Below are 15,410 nucleotides of genomic sequence, written 5' to 3' on the forward strand. Positions count from 1 at the left end.
GGATTTGAACCCGTGACCTCTGCGATACTGGTTAATTAACTTAATTGACCTCGCTCCCAATGTGTGGCTTCATAGCTCAGTTGGTAGAGCATCGCACTGGTATTGCAGAGGTCACGGGTTCGAATCCCGTTGAAGCCCTGATTTTTTTCAGGCTTCTTCTTTCCAATTGCTTAAATTGGAAAATTTACTGCGATGATCATTCTTCACTTTCATCTACGACCGCAGTTCAAATACGAATTATTTCACATATTCTTCACATCATAGAATGTAAGTTTGCTACGATCATTCTTGCTATAGAGGCAACTAAGAAACTCTAATAGGATTTCTTTGGGACCCTTCCAAACAAAAAATATGTCTTTTTGTAATGTTTTAATTTTTTAATATTTTTTTATTTTTTTATTTTTTTAACTTTTTAAAATATTTTGGGGGCCATACGGTTAGCACTAATCCTATGGCCCCTAAAATATAACAGCACGTAAGAACATGTGCATTAAGGCGTTTCTTGTAACGTCCATTTACAGCATGTTTCAGCAGTTATTCACTTCAACGGGAAGTTAAACTTAGGCACGCTTATGTGCTATATATGCTGTCCAATGTTAGTTGTAATCATTCCCTGAAGAAGTCTCTGACAGAGACGAAGCGCATCGGAAATAAACAAAAAAGCTTACAACTACAAGAAGTCTTCCTTTGTGCTGCTCACTTTTAAGTCTTTGTTAAAAAATTAAAAACTTAAAAGATGCCAATAACCTTCCAAGCAGATGGGCTTAGAGGTTACAGCATAGAGAGTAGAGAGTAGAGCGTAGATAGGCTTAGAGTGTAGATGGAGATTGTAGAGCGCAGAGCAAGTAGCTGGTAGAACGTAGAGAGAAGAGCGTAGATTGGCTTAGAGGGTAGATGGTAGAGCGTAGAGCATAGATCGAAGAGAGTAGTTGGTAGAACGTAGAGCGTAGTTGGGCTTAGAGGGAAGATGGTAGATCGTAGAGCATAGAGCGAGTAGATGGTAAAAGGTATAGAGTAGAGTGTAGATGGACTTAAAAGGTAGATGGTAGATCGTAGAGCGTAGATCGAAGAGAGTAGCTGGTAGAAGGTAGACCATAGATGGACTTAGAGGGTAGATGGTTTGAAATCAAATGTTACGAAATAGGCAAGTAACCACAGTAACAATACCCAACTATGTTAAAAGCTATGAAGTAGGAAGTGATGTATCTTTCCAACACGTAGGAGAAGACTGGTGACGAAAGCGTAGAGTCATTGAGCTCTACGAAAATTTCTTCACCTAATCGAGCTTCATAAAACGAGCACCATTTGTTAACACTGCTAAAGGCACAAGGCTTGCTTGTGTTCTTAGTCTGCTCATTTCACTTTGAACTTTCTTACTAACCTTCATTTTGTTTTCATTCAAATTAAGATTATGCAGTGCAGAGCTGTTTTTGAACTTAAAAAATTGCAGTTGTTTAGTATTTGACATTTGTTATTTGTTATAGATTATTTGGCATTTGTTTGGGATTATTTTGTTTGATAAGTATTTGACAGTTCTCTTTCAATCTCGCTTTCCACAATTGTTGCATTTAAGGTGGCTGAACACAGTTTTTGATACCTGTGTTTCATTCACCTTTTTATCTAAACCCCTTGATCCTTTGGTCACCAAAAGTGGCAGCGAGCAAGTTAACACAAACTTCAGTTTTATGATAGTTAAGCTGATGTATGTGCCATTTCCATGGCAACGTCAATAACTATAAACAGGCTTTTAAAATCAGTTTTGTTTTTTTGCAAAAAATATGACCATTAGATTTTCTTTACAATTTGCATGCAACAAGCTTGTAACGATGCCCACAAGTTAACACTATTTCAATAATAATTTAACAGAGACATCTTTAATTATCACTTGTTGAAGGTTCACTGGAATATCTAAAATTTCCTTTGTTACAGTTTTTTTTTTCATTACTCCAGTTACTTATTTCCTGAAGTATTTTCATGCCAAATTTAGTGAAATTAGTGAGTGAGTGAGTGAGTGAGTGAGTGAGCGAGCGAGCGAGTGCCATTGGACTGCTTTCTAAGCTCATGGAATACTACGTCATACATGAGCAAAACTGCTGATTTTAGAGATAGACAGGAGTTTAAAGTCAGCTAATGAAATAATTCAAGGTACTTTAAAAAGTGAGGGTGTTAAACAAACTCTCATAGTCTTTCATTTCTACATAGTTTTAAAATACAATGTGCAATTTCCAAAAGGGGCAAACATTTGTAGAGTTACATGACAAAGTCATGTTGGTACATGTATGCATCTGTTTGCTCTGTTTATACTTTAGTTCAGAAGTTGAACGTGCAGTACTTTGAGAAATTCCAAAACTTGTGATGACTTCAACAGTGCTGATCCTAGCAGTATGCCTGTCACATATGAACTCAGTTAAATGACCTTGCTCTCCAGGAGTTCCCGTAACTCAGTGGATAGAGCACCCGCCCAGTGTTCGGGAGGTCATGGGTTCAATTCCTGTCGGGGACTCAGATTTTTTCTTTGTCCCACGCTCATGTCATGTTGATCAATTCACCTTTCACATTTTATCACCAAGCTTAAAATTCAGTATCTATTCTCTTATCATATCCTATAATGTTTTGTTTTTTTGTTTGTTTGTCTGTTTTTGTTTGTTTTCTCCTTTACAAAACTGAACATTAAATGTTGAAAATTTATTGAAACATACACCAAGATGATCACATGCTCTACTCTATGTTTGCTGTGGTTGGGTTGCCAACCAAAATCTTAAAATTGAAGTATTGCTAAAATGCATTTTGTCAGTACAGCACTTCATGTTTTTGTTTTGAATGCACAACACATGTATTCTTCTGACACTATAGTTATTAGTAATAAATGTTATTGTTTATGTTGTGCATCAGAATAAGAAGCAAACAAAGACACTAACTAATAGCATTCATTTTAGGATCCTGAACTGGTCCGTAACATTTGCCGTTGGGTTCGAAGTGCCATTAAAATTCCATTTTTTGCCAAGCTAACTCCTAATGTCACGGATATTGTCAACATTGCAAGAGCTGCTAAAGAAGGTAGGAGATACATGTCATTTAAGCAAACCTGCTTAGAAAAGAAGTAATAAGAAATCAGTGCTAAGTTTTTGCTTTAATTGTTTTTTTTAAATTTCTTAGTGATGCAAAGCTTAGGATGTAATATTCATTCTTTTCTCTATAGGGTGGTACTTTCTCCAGGTCCTGAAATTTGTGTTTGAGTTGGGTGCATTGCACTTGCTTCATGTGGATTTAAAGGCCACCTGGCAATGTTTGACACTAATTGACACATACATGAAAAGACATATTTTAAGGTGACTTCAGGTATTACAGATTTTTTTAATCTCATTAGCAAGTAACCCTAATAAAAGAAGCAAAAACAATTTCAGCCCTTGAATCACGCTTAACCATCTAGGTATACATAGCAGTTAAGGTCCCTGTCCATATATGAAAAATAACTCGGCAAGGGTCGAAAATTTGATTTCATTCATATTTTTATGGTAGAAAGGCTAGTGCATGACGAAAACTACTGGGTAGTTTTTCTGGCAAAATATCCTTTTATTTCAAAGAAAAATGCAAATTACCAAATTCCATTAAAATCGTCAATTGACGCAACATTTTATTAAGAGAGTGTTTCATGCAAAACCACATTAATCTTTCGTCTTTAAAACACTCAAATAGTTTCGTGCAATGTTAAAATGTGTACTGGATTGATTTCGTCAAATTTCAATTTACGAGTTAGACATATATATTGGTTTGGCCACATGTCTTGGCCTATATTAAGTTGAAATAGATAATTTCTAAATGTGCTAACCTTGTTTGCTCAGGCTTCTGATATTATGCGATGGTGCGATTTTGCACAATCGACCATAAATCGCATCCAATTGCACAATTCACAAAAAATCGCACAATTCACTAAAGAACGCACAAAATTCATAAAATAAAACATAAATCAACAAATTTCTTCGGAATTCCTGCATAAATACGCCATTTTTAAGATGATTTATCTTGGAAAAAGCCTAAAAAACCTTTGTCGCCTTCGATTTTGTAAACATTCGAAGCTGCAAGGCGTTATTTTGCATGTTGGGGGCCTGGTACGAGTCTTATTCTTAAAGAGTCGCCTATTGGTGAAACACAAACATGCCCTTTGTTCAGATTAGCCAATCTGAATGGCTGATACATGTATATGCACATTCGGACTCGATGGAGTTTATCGTTTGATTGGAAATATGGTTTGATAATTGTTAAGCTGGAAATGGTTCGACATTTTTAACCAAATGGCTTGTTTTACTGGCTACATTCATCTGTGTAGACATTTGGTCGTGGTATGTTTTCGTCACCTTGCAAACTTTAACCAGTGAGATTTTTGAAACATGTTGAAGAAAATTTTGTTCGTGACAAAATTTCCCGCAGTCAACTTATACAGTAGAACCCCCCTAACTCAAGTCGGTTAACTCCAATTTCCCCTGGATTTGACCAAAAAATTTCAGTCGTGACTCCCCTTTGATTATCAACCACTGTCTATAGGGAGAAAGACTGTTTTGTTATGTTCAGGCTAGTTTTGTTATACAATGCTATTATGAGATCAGATGTGAGTTTGACAGACTGGCATATGTTATAAATTAACCAACATGCACTGTGGGGTTTTATATAAGTTTATGATCTGCTTGCTCAATTATGGATTGAATAATATTATTGTAAGCAGGATGAAGTGTTTAAAAACTGAAAATTCAATGGTGGTTTTATTGATGATCCTTGCAAAATAAATTTAAAAACATTGGTTTGTTGTATTCAGAAATATAATACTGCACATAAAAACAAAGCATAAGAAGCTAATCATAGCATGCAAGAATATCAATGATTATTGATCATTCATTTGGCATGTTAGCTGTGTCCTTTCAACTTTTAACGTGGTGCACCGATGGTGCAGAAGACCTCATTTTTTTATTTATCCCAACTAATGTCGATCAAGATGCATAATTACTGTTCCTTTGTGTTCAAAATGTCTTTAGGGCCGCAAAAAAGTGTTTTTCTTATCCTGAAACCTTATAAAACAAGCTTAAAATTGCTCAGAAAAAAATCGCATAATTTATATTATTTATCGCACAATTGGCCTTTCTAATCACATAATCTGCCCTGTAAATTTTGCATAATTTGCAATTTTTCATTGCACCCTATCAGAAGGCCTGGTTTGCTGTAAAAGGCAGGTCCAAAAACCAATTTAACATGTTTCTCTCACCATTCGTGGCATATAAAGCAGTAAAGTTGTTTTCTGTTAATGTCATTGTTCCTAGCGAATGTGAGTTAACCATGGTGACTTGCAATTGAACCAGAGCTATTAATCAAATAGAAACAACTCATGATGGCATTAATAGGGGAACACTGCCTTTCATTTGGTTAGCCCATGTGACTTCCGGCAATAGCGTGACAAAACAACCTCACTTATCTCCCCAGCACTACGAGCTGAATGACAGCACATGCAGGATCGGACGAGAGTATCGGTTAGCAAACGATGTTCAAAGGCGATGAAAAAACAACAGGCTTGGGGGAAGTCGCTGTGCAGACTTAACTGCACCACACAGAAGTGACCCTTTGTTTATTATGCAGGAATACATGACCAACCTCGTCTCCAAAGGGAGGGAGGGAGGGAAAATGAAACGATAGATATACACTAAGTAATAGCTATGTTGCTTAGACGAACTCAAAATGGACTCTGAACAGTTGTCCGAGCTTTTATATGGAGACGTTCGTCTGCTGGTAAGCCAGTAGAAAAGGCTGTACTACCAAACAGCTTACCCTAGCACATGTAACATCTTAAACATGAATAGTGCTTTAATGCTTTGCACCGATGCTAAGGTTCCTTATAACGTTCTGAAGGTAACAAAGCTACAATGTTTGAGGTTTAGCTACAATAAAGCTTACAATTTGCTGACCTTTGGAATACAACTGCTCAATAGCTCTATAGAAAGTGATGCCGCCATGAACGGCTCATTGAGAACGTATGTCACGCTCCATTAACTATATTTTACTGACGTGAGAGTTAAATCTCATTTAATGTTCCTAACGAAAGTAAGTTAACCATGGCGACTTGCAATTGAACCAGAGCTATTAATCAAATACAGACTACTTGTGATGGCGTTAATGAGGGAACACTGCCTTACGTTTGGTTAGCCCATACGACAGGTGATAACGTGACAAAACAACCTCACTTATCTCCCCAGCACTACGAGCTGAATGACAGACAGCACGTGCTGGATCAGACAAGAGTATCAGTTAGTAAGCAATGTTCAAAGGCGATGAAAAAATAACAAGCTTGGGGGAAGTTGCTGCGCAGACTTAATCGCCACTGATGCATGCGAGGCAATGCATCCCCCCAAGCCATGGAAGCTGGTGAAAAGCTAGTTCTGCGAGAAACGTTCAACGTTAGCCATCCTGGGAGTTACTGACTCTAATGTAGATTGAGGAGTTCTTATATAAACCTGGTAACAGTCTGAGGACCAGTGACCCATGACTTTAATAAGCCAATGTGGCAAGCCGGCAGCAGTGGCAACCAATGCAGCACCTATGTGGAAGCTATGGCCCTTGAGACTCTGTTAAGGAGCTAGAGCTGTCCTGTAGAAGGTGTGAAACTGCTCCCTGGGTAAGCAAACTACCTGACTGGAAGTAAAATAAGGGACCCTGTTTTGGCCGTGCTAAGAGAAAGTACTCTCGCATTGCCGACATTGTGCAAAGGGTGGACCAAGTGCGAGCGATGGTGAGAGATTGCCCTTGCCTGTAAACATCGGTCTTTGAAGATTTTAGCTACACTGTCATGCGCTGCAGGCATGCTAGGGTTGGATGAAAGGCTATACAATTGGTAGAAAGATCAAAAAGTGGTCTAAATTTGAGAACACTGTTGCAGGTAAATTCACTGCATCACAAGGCGAAAAAGCTAAATTGAAGGCGGCCCAGGTCATGGAGAAATCCCGGGGGCTAAGCCATGATTGCAGAACAGGGACGGATCACAGAGAGAACCTGAGGGGTAAGCAGTTGACGGCGAATACGCTGTTTGCTTTGGTAGCGGAGAATACTGCATAAAACCTTGTGGAGAAGAAGCTTGCCCTTCAGAGGGTCACTGTACCCGGCAGTAATATGGAGTTTGCGAACAGCTGCTAAATAGAGCTTAATTGTGCTATGACGCACTGTTCTAGCAAGATAGGAGGCAAAATAAATAAGAGTCCCCTCAGAGGTGGGTGGGACATCCCTGTCTGGACCTAGGAGGCGATTCATCAGGCAGAATTGTAAAAAGCATTTTCCCCACAGTTGTATGCTCGATTTGTGTTCTCGGAAAGACCCCAAGAAGTGTAGGTGAGCACTTCCTCTCTCAAAGGGTCATTAGTGAAGGCGGGATGGTAAAAGGAATCTGGTTGGCGTCGGGTACGAGAGCCCAGAAATGCTGCATCTGAAAGTGGGAGAGGGCATCAGCAATCTCATTTAAAACCCCAGGGACATGACAGGCCCTTACGAGAAAATTATGTTCCATGGATAGGAGAACAAGCTTTCTGACCAGTTCCATGATAAGGGGAGCTTTTGAATGCCCTGAATTTATGATAGATACCACTGACTCATTATCACACCAAAACTGCAAATGTTTTCCCTTGAAAAGTGGGTGCCATATAGCATAGGCAACAACAATGGGGAAGAGTTCTTGCCACTCAATTCTTATACCCCGCTCTCGGGTCAAAAGCATATGGGGAGGCCAGTGCCCTTGGAACCACTTTCCCTGGGGATAACCATCGAACTCCATGTCAGTGTAGAGCTCTAGGTCTGGAGAAGGGGTAGTGGTGGACTCAAGAAAAAGGGAGCGCCTGTTACATTTGGAGAGGAAAACTTTCCACATATCGAGGTCCCTAAAGAACTCCTTGTTAAGCCTGATGTGATGAAAACGACTAGGGACACCCTTAGTTAAATTAATCGCACATTGAAGGAAGGTCCTGCCGGGGACTACCACTTTACATGCAAACTGGAGAGTACCAATGAGTGATTGTAACTCAACCAGGTGCACGGAGCAGCGTTTCTTGAAGGATGTCAGCAAGCCATAAATCCTGGAAAGTTTGTCCTGGGGTAAGCGGGCCTCTGTGCGAATGCTATCTAAAACGATCCCTGTAAATTCTATTTCCTGGGAGGGGCCTATGGTCTTGGACGCTACTACCGGGGCCCTAAGTAACATGAATACATGAATACCTGTAGAAGAGTGCTGAAGCTAGTGAGACAAGCTAATCTAGAACTTTCAGCAATGAAGAAGTCGTCCAGTATGTGAATGACACGCTGGAGACCATAGTTATGTTTTAGGATCCATTTGAGCCCATTGGAGAGCTGATTAAAAATGAACGGGGCACTGCGAAGCCCGAGGGGTAAGTACATGTTTACATAGTTTTGAGATTTCCACAAAATACCCAGTAAGTTCCAGTTGTCAGGGTGGATTAGTATAAGGCAAAAGGCTGATTTAAGATCAGTCTTAGCCATAAAGGCTCCCTTTCCCAAGGACTGGAGGATATGAATTGCATCGTCTACCCACACGTAACTCAGGAATAGGGATCCTTAGCAATGTGGTCATTTATACTATTTCCCTGTGGGTAGGAGAGGTGATAGATAGTTTGCCCGTCAGACGAGAGGTTTTAAGGAATAACTCCCACTGGATGACACTGGAAATTTGCTAGGGGAGGGGCAGGATAGGGGCCGGCTACCCGTCCTAAGTTCACTTCCTTTTGCAGGTTGGCAGAAACTACATCAGGGCTCTGCATCACAGAGATAAGGTTGGGGAAAATCCAGGCTGAATGCGGCCCACAATAACCAATACAAGCACTTTCTTTAAGCGTACTTAGCAAATTAAAGACAAAATTACAATCTGGATGATCAGTTAATTCTAAATCTAAACGATAAATGTCAATAGGCGAGGATACTAATGTCTTCTGATGACGCCTTTGCTGCTCCACTTTACTTCTTGCTTTGCTCACTAGGTCTGGAGACTCCTGCATTCCAGGCTGGGCCACTGGATTGTTGCTGAGGGCAATCTTGGACGGTGTGGCTGTTGGAGTGGCAGCGGGGGCACACAGGTAGGTAGCTGCAGTTTCATCGCCGGCACCCAGAGGACTCATTGAAGTCAAAACGCACCGCCTGAGAATGACACTGTTTTCCTGGAGTATTTTGTCCTCCATATTACGGTCCACTGGCCTTGAAAGACCCAAAGGAGACACCATACCTGAAGCTGTGAGAGTTTGGCTGGAAGGCGTTGGGCTGAAGGCGCTGTTTGTACGAACGGTATGTAGAGCGCTGTGCCCAGACTGGGATACAGTGTCCTCGATGGCAGAACGCTGCGCTGAACTGAGGGCGTCTCTTCGATTGGTAGACTGATTGGTATGGAAGAGATCTTCTTCTGCATCTGACTTCAGCATGTCCTCAATAGAAGACAGCGAGGCGCGGTGGGAGAGGGCACTGTCCTCTGGAGTGCTGAGACGCTGGCCTTGCGTGGCATTGATTCCACTTGCTGCAGTGGACGGCTGTTGCGTAGATGTTTTGTTCGCTGTAGGACGAGTGCATTGAGGCTGACCAGGTCTTCATATGCATTGACTAGCCTTTCCCGTCGATGCTCGCTTGAGCTGGGCGAGGAGTTGCACTTTAGAGCCCGTTATGGGCAAATTCAGCAATTGAAGATGGAGTTTTTGGACCTCACTGGATAGCTTGGATACGTCCTCACTTCTAGTAGCGACCTGAGCAGTGTGCGACAAGCAGCGAGGGCTAGCCATGGAAGGTGTACAAAAATTAAACGATAGATTTACAATAAGTAATGGCTACATTGCTTAGACGAAGTCAAAATGGACTCTGAACAGTTGTCCGAGCTTTTAAATGGAGACGTTCCTCTGCTGGTAAGCCAGTAGAAAAGGCTGTGCTACCAAACAGCTTACCGTAGCACGTGTAACATCTTAAACATGAATAGTACTTTAATGCTTTGCACCATTGCTATGGTTCGTTATAACATTCTGAAGGTAACAAAGCTACAATGTTTGAGGTTTAGCTACAATAAAGCTTACAGTTTGCTGACCTTTGGAATACAACTGCTCAATAGCTCTATAGAAAGTGATGCCGCCATGAACGGCTCATTGAGAACAAACGTCACACTCCATTAACTATATTTTACTGGCATGACAGTAAAATCTCATTTTACAATATATTCGATGTACAGCGCCAACTGTCAATGTATTTGGTGGTTGAATACCATGAATCTGCGATCATCTTTCGGTGCATATGATCACCACTACATCTAGGTCAAAAACAGCTAAGTCAGATAGTTGCTTGCTTTGCACCGCACCAAAATATTACGTTTGATCGATTGTTGACCATTGCATGCTGCTATAAAGCGTGTCGGTGCACAATCTTTGCAGTCATTTGTTATATTATCGTCACACAATGCTGTCATGGCATCCATTTTAGCGGGTAAGGGGTATATAACATAAATATAAATATTTGTTGTTACATTTGTGTTTTGCTCTGCATATTTTTTTATAGGACACTCTTAGGATAAGGGAAACTATTTATTCATTGTCTAATCGTTTATACACATATATTTGTGCTGCACAGAAGTATGAAGCTAAATAGTAAGTCAAATCTACAGTTGATCAGTAAGTCATCTGTTATAATAATATGGTTATATATATATTTTTTAATCATGTTCTATAGTGTGCAAGAACAAAATAGCAAGAAAAAAAATAGCCAATCACAACGTGATTAATTCGTGAGAAAAACAGACTAAATTTAATCAGTAGTTACCTGAGTAAACAAACCCTGCCCCTAATGCCACTATATTCGGCTTCTTTTGTTTGCTTAGTTGCGGGGTATTGGTATGTTTAGTTCAGTTTTGTAACAGAAAATGGAAGGTTGTTGGTCTTTTAAAGTTATTGTTGGTGGCCTTCTATTTTCTCGTATTTTTATTCGATCGTTGAACGCACAGAGAGAATCACGAGAGAACTGGATGCCAGCACAAAACGGTAGACCTGACTGGGTAGCTGGTAAGGGGTGGGGACCAAGATAAATATTTTTCTTGCTCTCTTTGCTCACAAATCTAAAATGCGTCTCCATACAAAGCTCTATAAATTTGGGTGAAACACTTTTCTGAATAACACGCGAATGAATAACTGCACAAACCTAATTCTTGGCAAGGTTGTTTATATATCAATCATCTTTCATATCCCAGCTTTTTGATTTAATTTTTTGGATGGTTACGATTTTTATTTTTGATGGCGTGACACTGTACTGCAAACCAGCCATACCGTAAAAGGTACTGCTAAAGATCCCGCTGTGGACATTTTGACGCTAAACACCCTAAGAGGTACCAAAACCACATTTTTAACCCCTACGACGAGCACCCCCGTCATTTTAATATGGGAGCACACTGGATGACATGTTTGGGATTAGGGTATGATCAGGTTGCAAAAAGCAATTTCAGAAAAAAAAACTTTGCAAAAGACGCTAAAATTCTCCTACTTTCGTAAAAGTATTTGAAAACAAACACAGCCAAGTTGTAAAAAAATCTTACATCTTCGTTTTGTGTTGGTTTGGTTTTGTGGAAACTGTGAAATGTCATTTTAACCAGCCACCTCTATTAAGTGGCAGTGGTCACCTTTTGGTCGTCCCAATGAGGGTTTTTTTTATTGTCTTTACCCCTATCAAACAGCCATGGCCATCCAAAATTTAAAAACTTTGTTTAGGAAAAGGCGATTGCAGTTAAGAGTCCGAAATTGAAGGTGACGAGTGATAATTCAAACACACGTTTCTTTATATCATGGTTGTCTTGATGTGGCTCCATGTTCACTGAGAAATTAACCTGATGGTGAAAAATATTCAAGCTACACCAACCTCTATTTAGCAGCCAACTTATATTAAGTGGCCACCTCCTATTTCCCCGAGGGTGGCCGCTTAACAGAGGTTCCATTGTATTATATGTGAACCCAAAAAAAATTGCACTTTTCATTCTTTTCATTTCTTTATTTACTCCCTTCCTACTCAACAAGATTGTGTGCTTGCTCCCTGTGGCTCCAAGCCTTAGGATAGAAACTTGTCCTACCCCTACCCCCTAAAATGGGATGACAGCATTGCGTGACAAACAAATAAGGAAACTGCTTAAAGGATTCAAGGATTCAAGCAGCAATCAATCAACAACTGGATCAAATGTATTTATATTTTGCTGTAGTGCAAAGCAAGCAACTATCTGCAAATGACTTGGCCATTTTTGACTTGGATGTAGTGGCGGTCACATGTGTCGAAAGATGATCACAGATTCATGGTATTAGCGTATTAAATATGTTTACAGTTGGCGATGTACATCGAACGTAGTGTAAACAGAAAACAACCTTACTGCTTTATATGGGACGAATCGTGAGAGAGACAACTTAAATCGGCTTTTGGACCTGCTTTTTACAGCAAACAAGGTTAGAACATTTAGGAATTATTAGTTCTGTGTCTATTTCAACTTAATATAGGTCAAGACATGTGGCACATGCTAAAATATATGTCTAACCTGTAAATTGAAATTTGACGACGGAAGGTAAAAAATTTGCATTTTTAACGTACTTTGAAAAGCTCGAAATCATTTGCCCAAAGCAATTTTTATACGAATCTGTAGACCATCCTTCCATGATTCAACTACCAGAAGCTGAATTCATTTGAAGGTTTTGCACATGGTGAAAATTAAATATAGTTATGAAGTACTTTTATTTTGCACCCAAAAAGACAAAGCGACATTCCCCAAAATCAACCCAGTACACATTTAAACATTGCGCAAAACTATTTGAGTGTTTTAAAGACGAAAGATTAATGTGGTTGTGCATGCGACACTCTCAAACTTGTTTAATAAAATGGTGCATCAATTGACGATTTTAATTGAATTTGGTAATTTGCATTTTTCTTTGAAATAAAAGGATGTTTTGCAAAAAAAATTACCCAGCGGTTTTTTTCATTCTCTAGCCTATCTACCATAAAAATATGAGCGAAATCGCATTTTCGACCCTTGCCGCAAAATTAAGAATTTGTCTGATTTTTACAGGCAGGTATTCTTAAGCTTCAAACTGCTTGCAAACATGTGTTTAAGCCTCAACTCTTCTCTGTAAACACGAAACTAAGCATGGTGTTTTCAGCTTTTATGAGTTTTGAGTGCCATTCTTGGGACTCTCTGCTGCATTCATATTCTTATACTAACTCTTCCAATTGTGTGCTATGTTGAATCCTCTCTTTCTTAAGAATATGCAAACAAGTATGTTTCCTACTGTTAATTTCCTTCTCTTCTTCCTCTTCTTCAGAAGATGATGGGCTGCTTAGAGAGCTCTCTTCATCTTCAATGCTTTTTTTTGAGAACTTGGCATTTCTGATTCCTCGTCAAATGACACTTATTCTGGAGTTATCATAAAGCCGTTTTGCAATCTAAAGCTAAACCAAATCACGTGATATCCTAGAATGGCATCAAGGCTAAGACAGCTGCTGAAGTGGCAGAACTTTTCAACTTGTATTTTTCTTCTGTTTTTCTTCCTCCAAGATCTGTTGTAAACATTGGTCACACTACTGATTTACCTCAGCACGAATTTGTTATGCAAATGCTGGAAATATCATTATCTATTCATGAAGTTGCCAGCTGTTTAGATTCTTTGGACACCTCAAAAGCCTGCGGTTCTGACGACGTCCCTAATAGTACCTTCTAAAGGAATGTAGTAGGCAAATCACACCTAGTCTTAGTGGTCTCTTCAATCATTCCTTACACTCTGCTCGCATCCTGTCCAAATGGAAAAAAGCCAAAGTAACACCTGTCCATAAAAAAGACTGGGTGGTTTCAGTGGAAAATTACAGGCCTATCCCTTTGTTATGTATCCTTAGTGAAGTTTTGGAATGCTCTGTCTGTAGTAAACTCTACAACCATGTTAAACAGTTAGTCAATCCTCTCCAGCATGGGTTTTCACAAAACCATTGCTGCACTACTCAGCTACTGTCAGTTCTTGACATCATCGGCCAGAGCCTGGACAAAAATATTCAAACGGATGTTGTCTATTTGGATTTTTCCAAAGCCTTTGATTCCATCAATCCTTTAGTCCTACTTCAAAAGCTTAAACGATATTGTGTGGTAGGCCACATGCACGCCTGGTTTACCAATTGCCTCAATGGAAGATCTCAGAGGGTAGTTTTAGACGGTGTTGCCTCACAGTGGGCCCCAGTTACATCTGGAGTTCCCAGTGGAGTATACTAGCCCCACTCTACTAAATTTTGTTCTCTTTATAAACAATTTGCTGAGTGTTCTATCAGAGGGTACGCAATCTGCTCTCTATGTAGATGACACTAAAATATTTTGTTCTATTTCCTTGGCAGCTGATTGTGAAAGAGTTCAGCAACCTTTAACAAATTTCATTTTGTGGAACCATGACAATAATATCCAATTTAATAGGCTAATTCTGATATATTAAAATTCTAACTTGGCTCCGAGGCTTAGGGGAATAAAACAAAACAAATTAATTATTCATCCTCATCCTCGATGCGATTTCTTTTGTTTTATTCCCCTTAGCCTCGGAGCCAAGTTAGAATTTTAGTAGATCAGAATTGGCCGATTTAATGTTTCTAAATGCAAGGTTATGTCTATAATGTGTATGAAGAGGCCAGTACTTGACAAGTATTTTTTAGGCTCGGAAAGGTTACCACGTGTGCATGAGGGGAAGGACTTGGGCATAGTTACCTCGGACAAGTTGACTTGGGACTCTCATTTGCACTTAATTATGGCCAAAGCTAACAAATTTCTCAGCCTACTTAAGAGGTCTTGTCCATTGTTAACTAAAGTTGCTGTTAGGAGGTCTCTTTACTTAGCAATAGTGAAATCCCACGTGTGTTACGCTACTGAAGTCTGGTCTCCAGCTCTGAAGTCACTAAAACTTGGGATTGAGCAAGTTCAGAGGCGGGCCACAAGATGGATTTTACGTTTAAAGCCTGGCCAGATGTTGTACAAAGAGGGATAGCTCTCTTTGAACATGCTTCCTCTTGCTTACGACAGAGAAATTAAAGACATTTTATTCTCTATAAGGCCATCCACAGCTACATTGATATAGATGTTGGTGATTACGTAACTCTTATTTACGCGTTGCAGCCAGACAGCTGGCTATTATCTCACTGTCCTAGCCTGCAAGACCAGCACTTTCCAAGCCTCATATTTTGTTTGTATTGTAAGACCGGTCAGTGTAAAACGCAGACTGCAGACCGGGGGTAAGATGCAGACTGAGGGTAAAACGCAGACTGCAGACCAGGGGTAAAATGCAGACTGCAGACCAGGGGTTAAATGCAGACTGAGGGTAAAATAAAATATTAATACTAAAAAACACTAGGATCAAATC

The 15,410-nt window shown here is 39.8% G+C and overlaps 1 protein-coding gene and 1 non-coding gene across 8 annotated transcripts in view; both read left to right on the top strand.

Annotated features, from left to right (window-relative positions):
* Nucleotides 1-15,410, top strand: part of LOC145467664 (dihydropyrimidine dehydrogenase [NADP(+)]-like) — a 278,425-nt gene that overhangs the window by 220,764 nt on the left and 42,251 nt on the right. For all 7 annotated transcript variants that reach the window (XM_081451259.1, XM_081451260.1, XM_081451265.1 and 4 more), the window contains one exon: nt 2,937-3,057. In XM_081451259.1, coding sequence (XP_081307385.1) covers nt 2,937-3,057 — 121 coding nt within the window. The remainder of the gene's footprint in view (nt 1-2,936; nt 3,058-15,410) is intronic.
* Nucleotides 66-138, top strand: Trnat-ggu (transfer RNA threonine (anticodon GGU)). The gene has a single exon. It is a non-coding gene; the product is annotated as a tRNA-Thr (tRNA).

Source organism: Orbicella franksi, chromosome 14 (assembly GCF_964199315.1).
Source record: "Orbicella franksi chromosome 14, jaOrbFran1.1, whole genome shotgun sequence".
NCBI lineage: Eukaryota > Metazoa > Cnidaria > Anthozoa > Scleractinia > Merulinidae > Orbicella > Orbicella franksi.